Source organism: Amphiura filiformis, chromosome 14 (genome assembly GCF_039555335.1).
Source record: "Amphiura filiformis chromosome 14, Afil_fr2py, whole genome shotgun sequence".
Taxonomy (NCBI): Eukaryota; Metazoa; Echinodermata; class Ophiuroidea; order Amphilepidida; family Amphiuridae; genus Amphiura; species Amphiura filiformis.
In genome coordinates, this window is record NC_092641.1 from 56,521,038 (window position 1) to 56,539,992 (window position 18,955).

Genomic DNA, 18,955 nt, shown 5'->3' on the forward strand with positions numbered 1-18,955 from the left:
GAAACACCCCAAAAATCTTATCAAAATTTGAAATGGAAAAAGTAATGTCATGTTTATCTTGAATAATCTGAACAAAGTCATCCCAAATAGGTTTGACACAATCACATTCACAGAAGATATGAATGATTGATTCAGGAAATTTGCTACAAAAATCACAAAGGGAAGAATCTTTCCTATTAATTTTGAAAAGAAAGTCATTAAATGCAATTGCCTTATGGAAAATTTTAAAATAAAAGGAACGAAGCCTTGTATCAATAGAACATTTAAAATTACGCAAATGAATTTCTTCATCATCATCAGAATCAACATCGACAAGAGTCTCCCAAAAATCAATACGATTCTGTGGAACACATGTCTCTCTCAAAATAGAATAAGAGTATCTTGGAACCTTTTGAGCTTGGAGAAGACCTGTAGTGACATCTTCACTAATTCTAACTTGCCCATCTGAACCCCGAAGCCACGAGCTGGGAATACATTTCATGAGAAAATTAAATTTCCTTCTGTCATGATTAGAAATACCAAAGTCCAAAACCAATTCTTCATTGCTCAGTCTATTATTAAAACGCAATATATACAAGGGGCGTTTCATTCCACGAAAGCAAACAACATCTTCCGAGAATTCGATTTGTTGGCACAACAACTAACCAGTGATAAGTATATTGCCTTTTCATCCGTTCCTCTTTTTCTCATTTACCTATTCTCCATACTTCATTCAAACGTTATTTGTTTGTCAACCAGAGGGAGATCGTGCCGAGAGTTGCATCAAAACAATCGATATCCACTGAAAAGGGAAACAAAAATCGCGCCCGATTTTGAATGTTTAGGAAAATTGCTGAAGGCTTTGTAATCTACTCCTTACGCCTAAATGAGCTGTAACTCTCGTCAGGTTAAAACAAAAAATAACATTATAGGAGACATTTTTCCGTGAAAAAATCTGTGACTGGTTTTCAAATGATCACGGATTTTTGTCTCCTAGTGTAACAGATTTTCAAAAAATAATGTTATACTCAGAAGAAACCAAATGTTCGATGACGTTCTATAAACGAAAGTCATTTCGTTAGGAAGCTGACCTCCTCCCGGCTCTCTCACGTAAGTGTGAAATGTTGAAACTTTGACAAATATTTAAACTAGCTTTTTACAAACGTAAAAATTTGACTTTTGACTCTTTGTTTACCTCCCCCCCCCCAAAAAAAAAGACTATATATATTCGTTCATATGACGTCAACGAACTATTGGTTTGTTTCTTAGGGATTTACAATTTTATTTTAATTGATCGCCGTTGTTTTCAAATATAAACAAACGGACCGTACATCAGATCAGTAGTTCGGGAGATGACGGTGACATTTTAAAGACAAAAGATATCAAGAATTTAACCAATATTGCATGACAAGATATCACACGCCATTGGGCAATTTTCGACCTTCTTACGATATACATTAATATCTGTGTGTATTATTTTCATCACACGAGTATTGTCTGGTATACAATCGAGGCCGAGGAGACGGAAGTGATCCCAGCGAAAGTATAAAAAAAAATTGTGTATAAATCCTTTAAAAGTGAAGGATTATACCGTTACAATTGTCATTAGGTATTTCTGAAATACGTCGTTTGGGCAAAAAAAAAAAAAAACAACATTATTTACAAAGTTAAAGCCCCATTGAAATACATGTAGCTAATTTATATACTGTCAGTATATATATAAATTACAGATTCATGTAAAATGTCTTATTTTGTCTTTCATAAATGGCTTTCGGCTGAACTACTAGCAGGCTATGTTAGCACATCTATGACAATGACAAAGGTACCAAAATCTGAATTTTTATGATTGTTACTATCATCCGGATGAGCAAATCACTGAAAGTAAAATCCGATCTCGTTTTTGGCGAAAAACATGCACAATTATTCCTATGGAAAATGTACTCCAGAGCACCTCAACGTGCCAAGTGTAAACAGAGCTTTCTCTACTGCGCCTCCAGTGTCTCCGGAATGAATTTTGGTAACAGGTAGTTTGGATTTGTCATACAGAACGCCCTCATCGGATCTCCACACCCTATCATTGGCGATACAATTGCAAATACCACCTGTATCACAACCTGCAAATTTGAAATAAGATATTCAAACATCAATAATAAAACGTACTGCACCAGGGTATAAGTGCCATCAAACACTATCTAAGCTAGTTGGGTGGTACTTTCAAAACACAGCGCCAATAAATATCATAACATTTTGTACCTTGATGCCACATTAGTCGCAGAGCATGCCGTATGGGCGTGAAGTTGCGTACTAAAGTTGTTTGCTCTGGGTGGGATTCGAACCCGAGACCCCTCGCATGCCGGGCACTGGGTCGGCGACACTTTGCCACGGGTCGTGGGCTTCGCTGGCCAGCGAAACCGTGTCTATATATCACTTAGGGCGATTGCGTCATCACACCACGTGGGATGCATGCACGAACAGCGCATATATCAAGTAGTATTTTGTAGTATACCGTCCTGTTAGGGTTAAGTAACAACCAGGGGCACAGTGTCATATCTTCATGGCAGAAATCCCCATGATGGTAGGTCGAATCCACTAGTTCTTCAACAGCCACGCATGACCCTTTTGCTCCGACCTGTTTAATAGTTTTGAGACTATGGGCCGAGGGACTTCCGACTAAGGCTACTGACAAAAGCCTGGTCACGGACCTCTGTGGTCACGGACCTCTGTAGAGGTCAGTGAGCATGGTACATTTCTTCCCCACCGCGCATGCGGCAGCCCCTCATCTGTTTGAAGGACTCATTTTGTTTGTTCTGGGCATATAAAATCCGAACTTTTGTCAGTTTTTGATTTCAATACGCGGTTTTCTACCCCAGTATTCAAAGATCTATCGTCTGAATATCAAATAGCAGATACACCACTCTACGCCATGCACAACTCAGCTGCCTAATTCCCCTATCAAATAAATTCTCATATCGGCCTGCTACACAATGATCTACACCCAACATTATACCGGTAAACACACGTTTCAGGCAGCGTTCCCTGGCAAACTTTAACATGTGTAAAAAACTCAAGTTACATAACACCCACGTTGCCCCCTGGTGAGCCCCTTTAAGTGCAGCTAACCTATTACTGCCGCGTTATGGCAAAACTATTGACAAATGGCGCAATGGTTTGAGTATTTGACAAGTGACTATTATTCATTAACTTGGAGTTCTCGTTCACTCATTTTGCTGAAAGCCACGTGTGTATTTCATTATCATGCCTATGCCAGTTACATTACCTGAAGCAAGACTGCATGTACAGGCTGCCGTTCCTGTTGGCACACTTCCCCAGTTATACATAGGGTCACCATCTCTGGACACCCACCACACATTCCAGTCCCCTGTTGCATACAAATTAAACACAATACATGAAATGTATAAGTTGATTCTACCGACAATTACGGGCTTTGCTAAATGGGCGCTTTACCCCAATGGATTTTTTATACCAAACGTCCTATACTGGTTTAATTGATACCAACGGATAGATATGAGGCTCGTCTATACAAAGTAAGTACCAACATACTCCATATTAACCCTAGAACTACTGAGCCATATTGTGTCACGGACTACGAAGGGGCCCACTAACTTTCAATAAACGTTATGTATCGCTAAATTTGGTACCAATGTATAGCTATACAGTGATACCAAAATAAGTACAAACATTCCCCACATAATATCGCTAACCCAGCTAACAATTTTTCGTTGTTACAACGTTGTCTAAAAGTCATATAAAGTCGTACAAACGTAATATATGGACGTTGTAAGTACGTAAATCTGTGAACTCGTATTCGTGTCGTGAAAACGTTATTCTTGAACGTTAATGTAACGTCATTATGACGTTGTTTCGACGTCAAGTGGTGAACGTCGAAACATCGTCACTATGACGTTATATCAACGTCCGAAAATCACAACACGAATACGAGTTCACAAATTAACGTAATTACGACGTCCGTAGATTACGTTGTATCGGGGTCAGACCATGACATTTACACGGCGTTGTAATAACGTACTTTATACGTCGAAACAACGTCATAAATTTGCGTACTAACGACGTCCGTAGATGACGTTGTATCTGGGTCAGTTCATGACTTTTAAACCACGTTTTAACCACGTGCTTTATACGTCGAGACAACGTGATTTTAATGTCTTAAAAGTCATTATATTAACATCCGGCAACAATGATGCTCAATCCCAAAAGGGAGAGCGTATAAAAATTTTAAGTTTAGAACTTCAGGAATAGAAGTCGTTACTTTGAGTTTTACGCCTAAAGGCGATCGTCAAACGACACGATGAGAACATTTTGGCTGGACAACAAACTCCTTGGAATGGAAGAATTTACATTCCATGGTGTCAATATCTAAACTATTTTTCAGATACGTATTTGTGTAACGTTTTATGAACGTATTATTCAAACGTTGTCACCAGGTCTGGTCAAACATTGCATCAACGTCGAAACAACGTCATTACAACGTCATAATGATGTTATATCAACGTCCAAAAATCAACGTCGAAAATAACGTTGTCACTACACGAATACGAGTTCACAGATTTACGTATTTACAACGTAAATGACAACCTAAGTCCAACGTCCGCGAATGTCGTGAAAACGTAGTGTGTTAGCTGGGAAGACGTCATAATGTGAGGGCACCCATTCAAATTTGAGAAATTCTGGCTGAATTGATTTTCGGCTAAAAATTCTACAAAAAATGCGATTTTCACAGAATTTTCTGCTCAATATCAAAGGAAATGATATTTCAACCTAACTGACAAGTAAAAAGTCAGTAGCTCTTGGAATAATTTGCTAAGAGTGAAATGAAGATCATTGAATTTACTGTATAAACCAATGGTGGGCCTTACCACCCCAACCCCTCCCATGGTCATCTTTGACAGCCGGTCCTACCACCCGAGTAAGATGCTGGGTCTTTTTGTCGGAAAGGTGTGCGGTTTATTTTGACGGGTTCACCCCCACCTCTTTGTAGCGATATGACGTCATAATGTGAGTGCGATTATTACAAAACATTTACCAAAAGTCGTGCAATTGTTGCACATACGATTTTTGGCGAAATGTAAATAGTATTATCTGTCTAATCTAAATAATTATTAAGTTTGAACTCAATATTACTTTAATAGAACATTTATGTGAGAAAAAATTAAAAACCGATGGCCCTCAACTTCCCCTACCATGCCTACGTTCAAAGTGTAACCACTCTACCCTCGAGTAAGGTGGTAGGCATGTAGGTCAAAAAATTATAATTGCTGTGAGCGCTAAGGATCCGCTAACGCTGGGTTTTATTCCAGCGTATATACCCAAAATATATTGGGTGTACAGCCCTATAAAGTATGACGATGGTTCGGAGAATTGTTGGGACCTCTTACCGTTACCATAAAGCACCGCGGTGTCATAGCAGCTGTACTTAATGTATTGCTCACAGTGCGTAGATACGTCAGTGAGAGCAGCAATCTGTGGAATACTAGCTTGGTAAACAATCTCCTTAATATGAGAACCAGTGGTCTCAAATCCAGTTGGGGTTTCAAAGTCGGCTTCATTATTATGACCGATTATTGTCGTACCTTTGATATAAAAAAATAAATTACTTCAGACAGAATGGACTAATCAGAGTTTGCCTAATCTCCGCCGGTTCGCGGTGTTAGTCCTTCCAAGATGCGGATGAGAATTTGTAATAATTCGTCGACTTTTTTCCATAGTGGCGTATCGTGGGGAACCGCGATTCTTTCGAGAAAATCGGGTTTGAAGAAATGCCAATATAAAATCGAGTTGTGTAAATCAGACATTCATTATATTTTGTAATTGATGTGAATTTTCTGTAGTAAAATAAATAAATTTTATCTTTAAATTATAACTTTCAAAAGAAATAGACACATTGTTACTAACAAATTGAAAAAACAAAAAGTACAAAACGATACGTCAGTATGGAAAACACACAAAACGCAACACTCTAACCTTACGCCACATAGGTCGCCGTGTAATTCATATGGTGTTGCATTACGTTTTGTTACCTAGAGAGATTTGATCATGTCTCACCTCCTTTTTCAACCAAATCGACGGTAATAACTCTTGTAGTTAGGGATCAACATTTAACCACAAAATGCCTCAGACAAAATTCACTTCCTGAGAACTAAATTCCACACAAGGTCATTTTTATGTAACTCATTGACCACTTGTGTTATATACTGCCTATCGCTTTATGACATCCTTGCGATCTGGTCAACTCATTGACAGATACCAACCTCAGGAGGGAATTCAATTTTTTTTATCAATTCTCTCCAGGTAGTCAAACGTAATTTAATGTTACTTTTCGTAGGCCTCATTCCATATTGGCCATGGAGCGAGGTGATACGCCAGTATGAGGTGCGATGTTTTTTCATTTTGAGAATATTTCTTAGTTTGTTTTCTTTTATAAAAATGTGTATAAAAAGTGGCGTAAGGTCGATACGCCATTATGGAAAAAATAAACTTTCACTTTGTAAATATTTAAATAATTGATTATTTATCAATTAGCTCATTTTGACTGCTGAGAACTAGCAAACTGAAAAATAATATCATAAAAAGCATAACCAAAAATCACCTTACCCCCACTATGAAAAAAGCCGCCAAATTGTGCTCTTGCTAATCATGGTCTCGAAGCAAGCTGAGAATGTTGGCGATCGAAGCGAGCCGGGTGTACCTTGTAATTTACGCTGCCATGTTTTTGGTGCTTTATATTTCTTTTTATATGTAGTCTAATTTAATTAAAAATAGAGCTTTCAAAAAGTAATTCAAAAAGTAAAGTTAAAACTTTCACAAAAAATAGATATAGCCAAATGATCCAGTTCGCTAAGAAGGGACCAAATAGTACAGTAAGTGGTGGCAGTATGAACTACACTGTGCGCACAAAGGATATCACATGCGTTTGTCATTAACCCTAACCGCCTAAGGGCTTTTTGGCGACGGGAAGGGAAAGAAGGAAGGAATAAAGAGAGAAAAGAAGGAAAGAAGTTGTTTGCTCTGGGTGGGATTCGAACCCGAGACCCCTCGCATGCCAGGCACTGGGTCGGCGATACTTTGCCACGGGTCTTGGGCTTCGCTGGCCAGCAAAACCGTACCTATATATCACTTATGGCGATTGCGTCATCACACCACGTGGGATGCATGCACGAACAGCGCATACCGTAAAACCCCGTCTACAAGCATATATAGTGTTTTTTATAAAAGCTTAATTAATTCGAAGCAAGCGTTAATATACCAATACAATAGATCGGTCTTAAAATAATACTTGTTTGTATATGCTTGGATCCGTAATTTATTTGCTCAAACTCCATAATGGCGACTGGATTAATGTAGCTTTCATCAGAAGCACACTATATGCTTGTAGACGGGGTTTTACGGTATATCAAGTAGTATTTTGTAGTATACCGTCCTGTTAGGGTTAAGCGTGTAATATATAGTACATTTACCGAAACGGCTGGGGTTTATAGTGAGGAGTTTCCAGGCAATTTGTGAACACACATAATTTAATATAAAGCACGATTAGTGACGTATGACATGCAAATCCATCCATGATTTTGTACAGCACCCCGTATTTGCAGAATATCCGCCCGTATTTTGTACTGAATTATACTGTACTCTACTGTAGAATAAGCCGAAATATCAATATTTGATAAAATAGTAGGTTTAAATATCTTTCAAAATTCGTGAACCATGTTTACCTGTCTCCATATCACACCGTACAGTGAATGGTTCGACGCCATTATTTGGTCCATCCGGATCAATCTCATACGTGCCACTACCACCAGAATAACAAGCGTGTTTAATGGCTGCACACGATGGCAATGCTGTATTAACAACAACAACAACAAAACGATTCCTCTTAAGTTAAAAGTATTCTATTATCGAAAAAATATATAATTCTCATCTTTAAGCTCAAGTCCCATAGGTCTCGTGTTCGAATTCCAGCTCGCCCTCATGTTGGCAAGTAATACCCCTAAATGGTTAAGGAGCGATCGTTATTTATGGCAGGGGAATGGTAAAAACATTTTGGGGTCTTGAGGGGAAATTTTTTAGTTGAACCAATAGGGGAGATTGTTAAGTTTTAAATTGAGAAAATTGGGAAAACACGGGAGAACGCGAAAATGTTGTCGATAAGTTTTCCAAAATGCCCACCCCCCCACGCCGTAAATAACGATCGCCAGCCGATCCTTTCATAATAAAGGTCTAAAGTTACGCCCCTGTTTCAAAACATATGCTTGGATAGTGGGATAGGGTAGAGGTTCTGTTCTCACATTGCACCACTGAAGTCCCGGGTTCGCCCGTTTTCGTTCGTGCATTGGGTTTCCAGCCCATACTCAGTCACTGGTGGTCATGTGGAAGACTAAAACTGTCAAATGGTCTACTCTCTGAGTAGCAATAAGCGCCATAAATCTAAGCATTCAACCCAGCCTAACCCTCGAAACACCTGCTAGATCTTTTACAAACCCAACATCGAAAGTCGGTTGCAAATTGATTGCACTTGGTACTAACTCTTCTATTTGGTCTGTGTTCTGTAGACATTTTGCATTGTGTGGTTAGCTATATAGTTAGAATAGTCGTAGGACTCGTAATTAGGTGTCATTGCAAGCTGCCATACAAAGGAAACCATCATGGATACTCATATCCTTCACATGGCTCTGCACTCTGTCCCTTTGAACCAGACTTATGCATTACTCGGATAGAAATATAGTCTCTGTAATGTGGGTGAATTACTCATTTCGCGGCACTAAAGCTGAATGAATCACAAATGCATTAAAGGATGAATCCGGCAATCACAACATTATGCCTTATATGTTAGAAAATTAATTATCAATCACGAATCACATGGTCTTATTTTAAACAAACACATATTGACCATAAAAACGAATTAAAACAGCCGTCTCTCAACACGCGATATTCAAAATTCCCGGGCGTCGAGATTGTCGAGTGCAATGACGTCCCCTTTTCGGCGCGGGAAATTCATGTTTATGGTCAATATGGTTTGTTTTAGATAAAACCATGTAAGGCATATATAAGGCATAATGTCATCCTTAAATAACCTTGCTCGTGGTTGTAATTATCGTATATTACCTGTGTGTGTTTGACATTCATCAACGTATGCAATAAGTTCACACATGTGCAGAGCTTTAGGTGATGTATCCGGTATATGAACGCTCAAATATCGGCCGCACATTTCACACGGCATCTCTATTATAGGACTTGAGTTAATTTGTGTCATATTCACACCAGACCCACATTCTGGATTGGCTCGATTTGAATCCATGCCAACACGAATTACGGAACCATAAAGGTTTTCCTCTGAAAAAGAATGAGAAATTGACGTGGTTGAGTCCAAGGAGGTCATAATAAACATCGAGAGGAAATAGACTACGTAACGACTTGTTCATTTGTGTTGAATTGATTTGCCGATAGGCTATTCATGAAAGTGGTACCATTCATATTCATTAAAGAGCTATAAGGGTTTACATGTATCTAGGTAGTTACATAAAGATACAAACTAGCTGCCTAACTAACTACATACGTTTGTGTAACGGATTATGGTAACTCCTAGCTATTATTAGGTTCCAAACGGGGGCAATTGAAGTGTTCAGATGAGTAAAAACATAAAATATTATGCGTCTATGCTTTTTTTTCTGTAGTCGATGACATTATTCAACAAACAGAAACGGATTAACATATCGAGGGTTTAGAGCCAGAAAGCCTCAACTCACAGTCACTTGCTCTCACAAAATGAGTCACCTGGGCACTATAAAAGATACAGTCCATTAATCATGACCAAATTCAATAGAAAACAAAAGACATTTAGTAGGAAATATTGATTTTTGAAAACCAATGCAAGGAGCCAACTTAATGCTTATTTTGTAGGAGCTGGTCATAGTGAGTTACGGTTTTCTGGTTCTGAACCCTCGATATAATCGAAGACAAAATTAAAAAGACTAGTTTGCGTCTGACGTCATCCGTCAACAACCTCGGGCATGGTTTGTTTACGAGTGTCGTAACGATTGAGTTTCTAAACACGGCGGTAAAACGGCGTTCCTTATGGTTAATTTTACAATTCGTCTCAAAAGCTAGGGCTTGGTGATATGAAAATCTTCTTCCTGAAAGCACCATGTTAACAATACCTACTGCTTTTAGCTTTATAAAAGTACATTGAGTTTTTTGACATTTTATGCGGTTCCTTTTCTCCGATCGGCACCAGATGAATCAACCTTCCTTTACGCGCTACTAACCAATCAAGGGTCGTGTGGAGTTTGATTGACAGTCTTTGCAATTATGTCTTGGTTATAGATGCTTATCTCCACCAAAGAAGGTTAGTGTGCACACTTCGATAGAACTAGCCAACCAAATAAATATGGGAAGTAACAAAAAGATATCAGGAAACTAAAAGTGAAAGCATCGTTCACAGGCAATATGAACAAGATTTTTTTTAAATTAAAAAATGACCGATTGAAAGAGGGCTGCAAATTCAACACGGAATAAATCTCGTAAAATTATCCAAGCGACACAATTGGAAAGACTCGTGTATTATTTTTTTAAATGTTGCATCACAGTAGGAATCCAGTCCATACTTGGTCGCGCAGGTTGTTTGCGGGTGCTCAGGGTTCATCCTGCATCTAAAACTTTTTCCCTGAATATATTGATCTACCTTATATCGAGGGCTTAGAGCCAGAACTAGCTATGTCCATTTGTTTTCTCAATTACATGTTACTCATTTTGGCAACAAATGTACGGTTAATTATGCCCTCCATAATAAATGCAAGTGACTTTGGGGTATATGCGTGGTCACTTAAACATTTAGTTAGACGCAAGTGACCATGCAACATGCATACCCAGAAGTCACTTACATTTTCTTATGGAGGGCAGACTGTCCATTCCGAAATGAGAAAACAAATGGACATAGCTAGTTCTGGCTCTAAGCCATCGATATATATTGGTCTCCCGTATTGAATATGATAAATAAATGTATTGGAAAATGGCGCAAATGGTCTGAATAGCAGATTAACACCCAAATCCAAGCATGCACCCAACCCCACCTAATGGCCGACTCCCTTCCTGGATTCGTCTTTACTTACTACAACAGTCACTTCTGTTATAAATGATGACCTTTCGAATACAGTACGTTCTCTTCATATCAACCATCCACCATTCCCCGTAGGTAGCCACTGATTAATAAAAAAAATAGTGTTATGACATGAAGCAAATATAAAAAACTTTCTTGAACAGCATAGATTCTTTCACAATGAAATAAGAATTACACAAAAACATATCGAAAAAATAATAATACGTGTAAACCTTTAATCTAACCATAGTTCAACTGACCTTTATGAGGGTAATTAATAATATCACATCACAGTCACGGAAGAGGATAATACTACCACTCAAGGTATAACTTGTTGATGATAAATATAAGCATAAGGAAATGTACAACAAATTGAATTTTGGCATCGCTGAAATCTGACTAAAAGACAAACCTCATGACTAATTTACACTAAGTGAACACAATAAATAATAAATGATGACAAAGAAATGCATTATATGGTAAAGGATCAGTTAACGTTCAATTAGTTGGTTTTTGTTTTATTGCTTCAATTAGAGTTATAAATTATTAACTTTCTGTCATATCGATTGCCATTAACAATGACCTTGTATTGTGTTTCTGGAAAGATTAACCAGATTTCCATTCAACGCCATTTATCATCATACATTACGAGCGATTATTTTCTTTACAATGATTTGGGCTTTTTTCCCAAATTTTTTACAGAAAGGGTCCATCGATCTGGTGAAATCTCAATCGTGAAACTGTTATGTATGTACGTAGTATGTGACCCATAGCTATAATAGCGCTATTGGTTTGGGATTTTATATTCCTACATTAGTGGAACATTTGGTATCCGTAAACCTGAAATGATAAGAATTTGATTGATTCCATTTTTTCTATGCCCCCCGTGGTTCCTCCGAGGGGTCGAAGGTCACAGTGGGGGAAATAAAAATAGTCCCTTCATGTTATATGTATCGTATCTCAAATTGTTCATGACAGGAAATAAAAAATTCAACTGTCACATTCTTCTACGGTGCTTAATACAGGAGTTAAAAGGTCAAATAAGTTAATGTCAAAATTTTCATACACAGAGGTCAAAATTAAAAAATGGTCCGATTTCATCGAAACTGGTCTCAAATTACCCCCCCCCCCCGCCCCCACATTAAAAATCTCAAAAATATACTTAATTCACAATTAAAGTGTATTTTTGTATTGTCATGTCCCCTTCAGAGCTCATGAAGCCAGAGTTTAATAGAAATAATACAAGCATAACATTGGACTCATAATTTGATTCTGAGGTAATAATGCGTATTGGTCTACTGAATCCACTTTGTTGAATCAGAGCTAGTGATCATATAGGCTTGGTTATGGTGCGTTATGAATTGCATGCTGGGTATAAATCACGTTTCAGCAAACTAAAGGTAAACACCGGAAAGTATTTCAGTGGGTCACCCACCTTTGTACAGTATTTTTTGTGGGGGCTGAGAGCAGATCAGATACACCAAATTTCATTCTGAATACGAGGAATGTCCATCTGATATCAAATGATTTCGATTTTTTTTAATATTCGCGATAAATACAAATTTTATGGCAAATTATTTAATGAAAATATACATTTTACCTCAAAATAACTAAACTTGTAGGTATTTTTTGAGAAAAATGTATATCTTCAATACAACCCAGCTATAAACACTTGGAAGTATATATCATTAGATTTATAAAGTTTATTTCGAGGACTGTTAAAGGTTTTTTAATAATTTGTAATAAAATTGTTTGTTTTATGTCGGGAAATTATTTGATATCAAAAGGATATTCCTCGTATTCAGAAGAATGCAATTTAATGTGTCTGATGTGCTCTCAGATCCCATAAAAATACTGTGCAAACGTTGCTATCCAAGTCTTTAAACCGCGCTCACCAATAAAAAGCATTTAAAGGAGTATTTCGTGATCCTAGCATCCTCTTTTTATGGCACTTTTCAGTAGATATCCACGAAAAAAGCTTATTCCCAAAATGTCAGTTCATTCCGATTTTGCGTTTGCGAGTTATGCACGATAATGTGTATTACACTGCTCCATTTCAAGATATCTTTGCAAAAAATATTTTTTTACATTTGATTATGTAGCCAGAAGTTTCCAGTGATATAAAAATCTCAACATTTTTTGAGAAAAGTAAGGGGATGATGCTGTGGATTACGAAATGCCCTTTTAAAATGTACTCTGACAAAGGAAATTGTAATACCATAATTACATGAATAACGTACATGTATGTGAGCAGGAATTACTATCCCAATGTGTTTGCTTGTTCCCGTCAATAGCTCGAGGAGAATAGTCGTAACCTTCATAGTTGGTAGATTGCAACGTAGGCAGTCCTTGTAAACTAAGCTCTTTATTTATACAATAAAAAAAATTAAACTTAATAAAATATTGAAATAAATAAACAAAGGAAAGCAAGATTGAACAGAGTAACTAAACAAGGAATCACAGTATAGCCTGATGAAGATGTTTTATGTAACAAATATGTGTGCATTATATGAACTCACAGTTTCATACGACTTTTAGGCATACTTAAAGGTGGGTGACCTAATTGACACCCTCATCCCCCACTTTACCCAATCAAAATGCAAATTTTAGTATCAGGTGAAAGCTCATCATTTTTCTCATTAACATAATGAAATCGGGCTTTCCAAATCGGTATATTTCTGAAGAAATCATCAAAAAACTATCGAACTAGTCTCGACTGTGTATGCAACGTTTGAGACTAATTCGAAAGTTTAATGAGAAAAATAGGATGTTTCATTTAATATCAATATATTACATGATCAGAATGATTATCATTGACTACCAGTATCATGCTGTATACATGTCAGTAATTTCATAAGGAATTAGTCACATTAACAAGAAACATTTATATGTTCTTTTTGCATGAATACTTAAAAGGAATAACATTTTATGCAGTCAAGCTAAATCAATCGATAAGGCGTTCGACTATGGTGCGAGAGCTTGCGGGTTTGAACCCTGGTGGTGGATAGTACGCTCTCATGGAAAATTGAGTTAGCTTGATATTCCCCTGGACAAGGAACTTACTGCTAGTTGTCTCCTTGTACGAAACTCGGGGGGCTGATCCTGGTTGCGATGGTCATTTGTGGAATGTCTAGGGTGTGCGCTCTTGAAGCTGCAAAGTCCCTGTGTTATTGTTGAATGGTTTATGGAATGATGTGGGCCGTAGTGGTCAGCGACAACCTGTAAAGTGTGCTGAGGCTTGTGGATCAACGTCTAGGCGTTGTGCCTGTGCGTCGCGCACTGTAAATCACTGCGTCTTTTTATGTTATGTTATACGGAAATTTTAAATAATTCGATTTTCCAAATAAAGGATCACCATACCGTATTAGGATTTTCAAACGTCTGGTTGCAATCAATCTCTTCTGAAGACCACAAGGTATCAGGAAAACTGTGTTGCCAAAGATGCAGAAAGGGTTTATAGCCCACAACTCAAAGTCATACAGTCAAATTTCAAAATTGCTCAAATCTTGTTAAACACCGCTCCAAAGTATTTCTCTACAGTCATAACAATTCAAGAAAAGTATAGTCCCCCAACAATAGATGGTGTATGTTTACATGCTTATAAGGTAGCATGTGTCATGGTATGGGTCTCTTTCCATTGATACTAAATTAGGTACCAACTTATAAGTGCCTCATTTGACGTCATAATGACGTCATAATCCCCACGAACCTTCAAAATAGCCGATTGTCCTTTATATACAGTGTAAGTTAGCAAAAATGGATTTTTCGGCCAACAAATCATAACATCAGATTGTATCACTCTTTCGGGCTTATAATACATTTTAGCATATGTGCTTACTATCGAGCGCTTTAAAAAAATGCAAAGATAAAGAGCCCCATCCACTAAAGTGTAACTTGGGTTTTGAGCAAACCATCGATACAGAGTTATATACGAACAAGTAAACCTGCAAATGTGTGTCTCAACACCCTTAGCTCAGTTGGTAAAGTGCCGGACTATTTCATATTTTAAAAAGTGCTCGATAGTAAGCACATATGCTAACTATCGAGTTTTTACGGTAGATAAAACAGACTATTTCAACATTATACACAGAGATGTTCAAGCAGATAATATCAATATAATTTTATTCGAGCAAAATTTGTGGGTGGCAACCTTCGACTTTAAAGGCCCATTCAGTGATTTCCTCATCCGGACGATCGTAAAAATCATCAAAATTCAGATTTTGGTACCTTTGTCATTGTCATAGATGTGCTAACATAGCCTGCGAATGGTTCAGCCGAAAGCCGTGTATTTAAGACAAATAAGACATTTTACACGAATATGTAATTTAGATACTGACAGTATCTAAATTAGCTAGGGCCTACATGTATTTGAATGGGGCTTTAACTTCGTCAGTACTGCTGTTTTCTTCGTTTTTTGCCAAATTTGTCATTTCAAAAATACCAAATGACAATTTGAATGACTTGTTCTTCACTTTTAAGCAATTAATAAACAATTTTAATTTTTTTACACTTGCGCTGGGATCACTGAATGGGTCTTTAACAAAGGTAAGGTAGGCCCCCGGTAGGGTTGTCAATTGTCTATCGTTAAATGAGCACCAAGGATGGCCCTACAATGACATACAAGTATTTAGTGACTCTCTCTAGAGTTGTAATGCAACATAGGGAGAACCACTAGGAGGGACTACCCACCCCACCCCTCCACCCCGCCTGGACCTAAATCACAAAAATCTTGATGTTGATGCTTCTTGACTAGAAATAATTAGAGATAATGAATGAAATAATTATATATTTAATTTTGCCCAGTTTATTAAAGCTAACGATTAAGGATTTCTATACACACCAACGAATGTTTGATCATCTTTTCTAAAAAAGGAGACAAAAAAAAGGGGGGCACCCTGTATTATTATAATAATAATAATAATAATAATAAGCATAATAATAATAATAATAATAATAATAATAATAATAATGATAACAATAATAACAACAATAATAATAATAATAATAATAATAATAATAATAATAATAATAATAATAATAATACAGAAAATACAGAAAATATGTGACGTGTCATGTCAAAAGGAGACACTTTTGGGCAGGATCGTAAATTAATGGAGAAATAGCCAAAAATATGCCCGAGGGTAAATTTTTCACAAATTGGCGTTTGTTGCGAATTTGTGATGTTATAGTTTCAGACCGGAATATAACTGGCATCTTGTATTTTTAGAGACATTTTTCAAGGTAATTCCTACTCCCAACATTGGCAATAATATTTTTAATGGCCGATATCTCAATTTCCAATTTTATAATACCATAACTTACGAACTCAATATATTCGCTTAGGAATGTCCGATTTCATTGGGGAAAACGGTGTTGTGGAGCAAAATATCTCTTTATTTAAGATATGTAAAAACCTCAAAATTGATAACCTGCCCAAAAGTGTCTCCTTTTGACATGACACGTCACATATGATAAAATGACTACAAAATCCAAAGATCAAAGCGTCAGTACATTAAGCATCTCGGTGAAAAACCAATAAAACAATAAAACCATACTGATACAGAAATTTCCTCACTTGAATGCCGCGCAAAAAATGGCAATTAAGGGGGCAATGACACAGAGCAGTCCAATGATGAAGGAATGTTCACACACATTTAACTATTTAACATTTAATATTTCATAGCTAACTCATCAAAGTCTCGTTATACTCATCAAAGGTATCGCTTTATTAGAATTTCATATCATTTGCTTGAAATTATATATCGTCGTTGAAAACTTAATTAACATTTTCACTATTACTTATTTGTCAAAATATGTTACAGTGACAAATGGTTAAATTTAATGGTAATGTCGTTTTGCAAAGAACACAAAAAAACTGTTCAAAAATAACTGTTTTTTAATTTTTTATTTATATATTAGTGAAGTGTGTTTTATGTGTTCTGTAATATAAAAAATACCGTCAAATTTGACATTTTGTTACTACCCAGCAAACACAAAACGTTTTCTACATCATTCGCAAAAGGTTATAAAATGGTTAAATTTAATGGTAATGTCGTTTTGCAAAGAACACAAAAAAACTGTTCAAAAATAACTGTTTTTTAATTTTTTATTTATATATTAGTGAAGTGTGTTTTATGTGTTCTGTAATATAAAAAATACCGTCAAATTTGACATTTTGTTACTATCCCAGCAAACACAAAACGTTTTCTACATCATTCGCAAAAGGTTATAAAAGGTTGTCAGAAAACGTTTAAATGTCGGGTTATATAATGGGTATATTAATGGTGTAAAACGTTTTCATAACATTAAATAACATTCGTTGGTAATTTACTGCACAGCATCACAAATGTTTTACAGAAAACATTTAAATGTCGGGTTATATAAAGGGTATAAAAACGTTTTAATAACATTCCAAAAACATTTTTGAAAACTTGGTACAAATCATTCTAAACAGAATGTTATTTTGGGGTTGAAAATATATTTTGCAAAAAATGTTTGCCCAAAATATTTACAATAACGTTTTTAAAATGTTTTCACGACCTTTATATAACCCGACATTTAAATGTTATTAAAAACGTTTTGTAAAAAACATTTTAAGAACATTTCTGTGTTTGCTGGGTGCAAATATTTTAACATACTGTTATTTAAGTGTGGACAAAATATTTGGCCAAAAATGTTTGCAAAAATAGTTTACAATGACATTTCGAAAACATTTTTAAAACGATTTCATGACCTTTATATAACCCGACATTTTAATGTTATTAAAACGTTTTTACCTAAACCAAAACCCAAAATATTATTTAAAACATTTTAAAAACGTTTTTGTGTTTGCTGGGTATTCCGTATTTGCCAAATGGGTAACGGTGAAACGCACATATGAGGTTTTGACGATATATATATTAAACATGAAACATTATGAAGCCGAAAAATATAAATAATTTATATTACCTGAGCGGGTACAAGGCGGATCATGTTGTTGATAATACACCTCATCCGAGGCTGGTAAGTGAAAATCCCCTGTACTACAATCTGGCAGAGAATCCTTGATATCACATTGATGGTTGTTTGCTGAGAAACTGAAACCTCGACATTGGGTGTAACTCTCACAATGACGAGCACAGGATACCACGGAGTCAACATCATGAAGTGTCTTGAGAGTATTATTAGCCAGAAGGCCTACGTACTCTTGATGCTGGTGGAACATTTGTGACAACTGCCCACTTAACGTAGAACAATCCATTTCACCTGCATGAAAAAGCAAAAGTAACTAATTGAAATAAAACTTTTCGAAAATCGAAGAAATGTTTCGCTTTATCATTAAATATTTAATGCACGTTATCTACTATTTCGCTAGAGTTAGCAAAGAAACAGGAAACAATGTCATCCTTAAATTGTTATTCTTGAACCCGAAAATTCTTATTTTTTACGAACTTAGTCGTAAACAAGATAAGATATAACTTGGAGCCATCGAAATGCAATGTAAACATCTTTGATACTTGAAGCTTTTATTTAGGACGAGGGCTGTTATAAAAGCTTCTACATATAAAGGGGCCCCGGGTTCAAGTTAAGCTTTTGGAAAGCGATGTGCAATCTCCGATCGTCGCTTTTTTGCATTTATACTAATCACGGCGATCGCAATTGCAGACAACAATTGAAATATTTAAAAGGTCACAAAGCACATATTTTGTAGAACATCCATTGCTGTTAATGATCGACAAAGGTTAATTAATTATTATTATTATTATTATTATTATTATTCATTATTATTATTAATATTAATATTATTATTATTATTATTATTATTATTATTATTATTATTATTATTATTATTATTATTATTATTATTCATTA

The 18,955-nt window shown here is 36.2% G+C and overlaps 1 protein-coding gene across 1 annotated transcript; it reads right to left on the minus strand.

The window, feature by feature from the left end:
- Window positions 1-1,905: 1,905 nt before the first annotated feature.
- On the minus strand, window positions 1,906-18,344 carry LOC140169518 (uncharacterized). The gene is made up of 8 exons (XM_072192779.1): window positions 18,053-18,344; window positions 13,345-13,467; window positions 11,118-11,207; window positions 9,115-9,342; window positions 7,725-7,850; window positions 5,394-5,588; window positions 3,257-3,358; window positions 1,906-2,093 (listed from the first exon to the last, which is right to left on the minus strand). The coding sequence occupies exons 1-8, from the start codon at window positions 18,342-18,344 to the stop codon at window positions 1,906-1,908; spliced, it is 1,344 nt and encodes a 447-aa protein (XP_072048880.1).
- Between the last annotated feature and the right edge of the window lie 611 nt (window positions 18,345-18,955).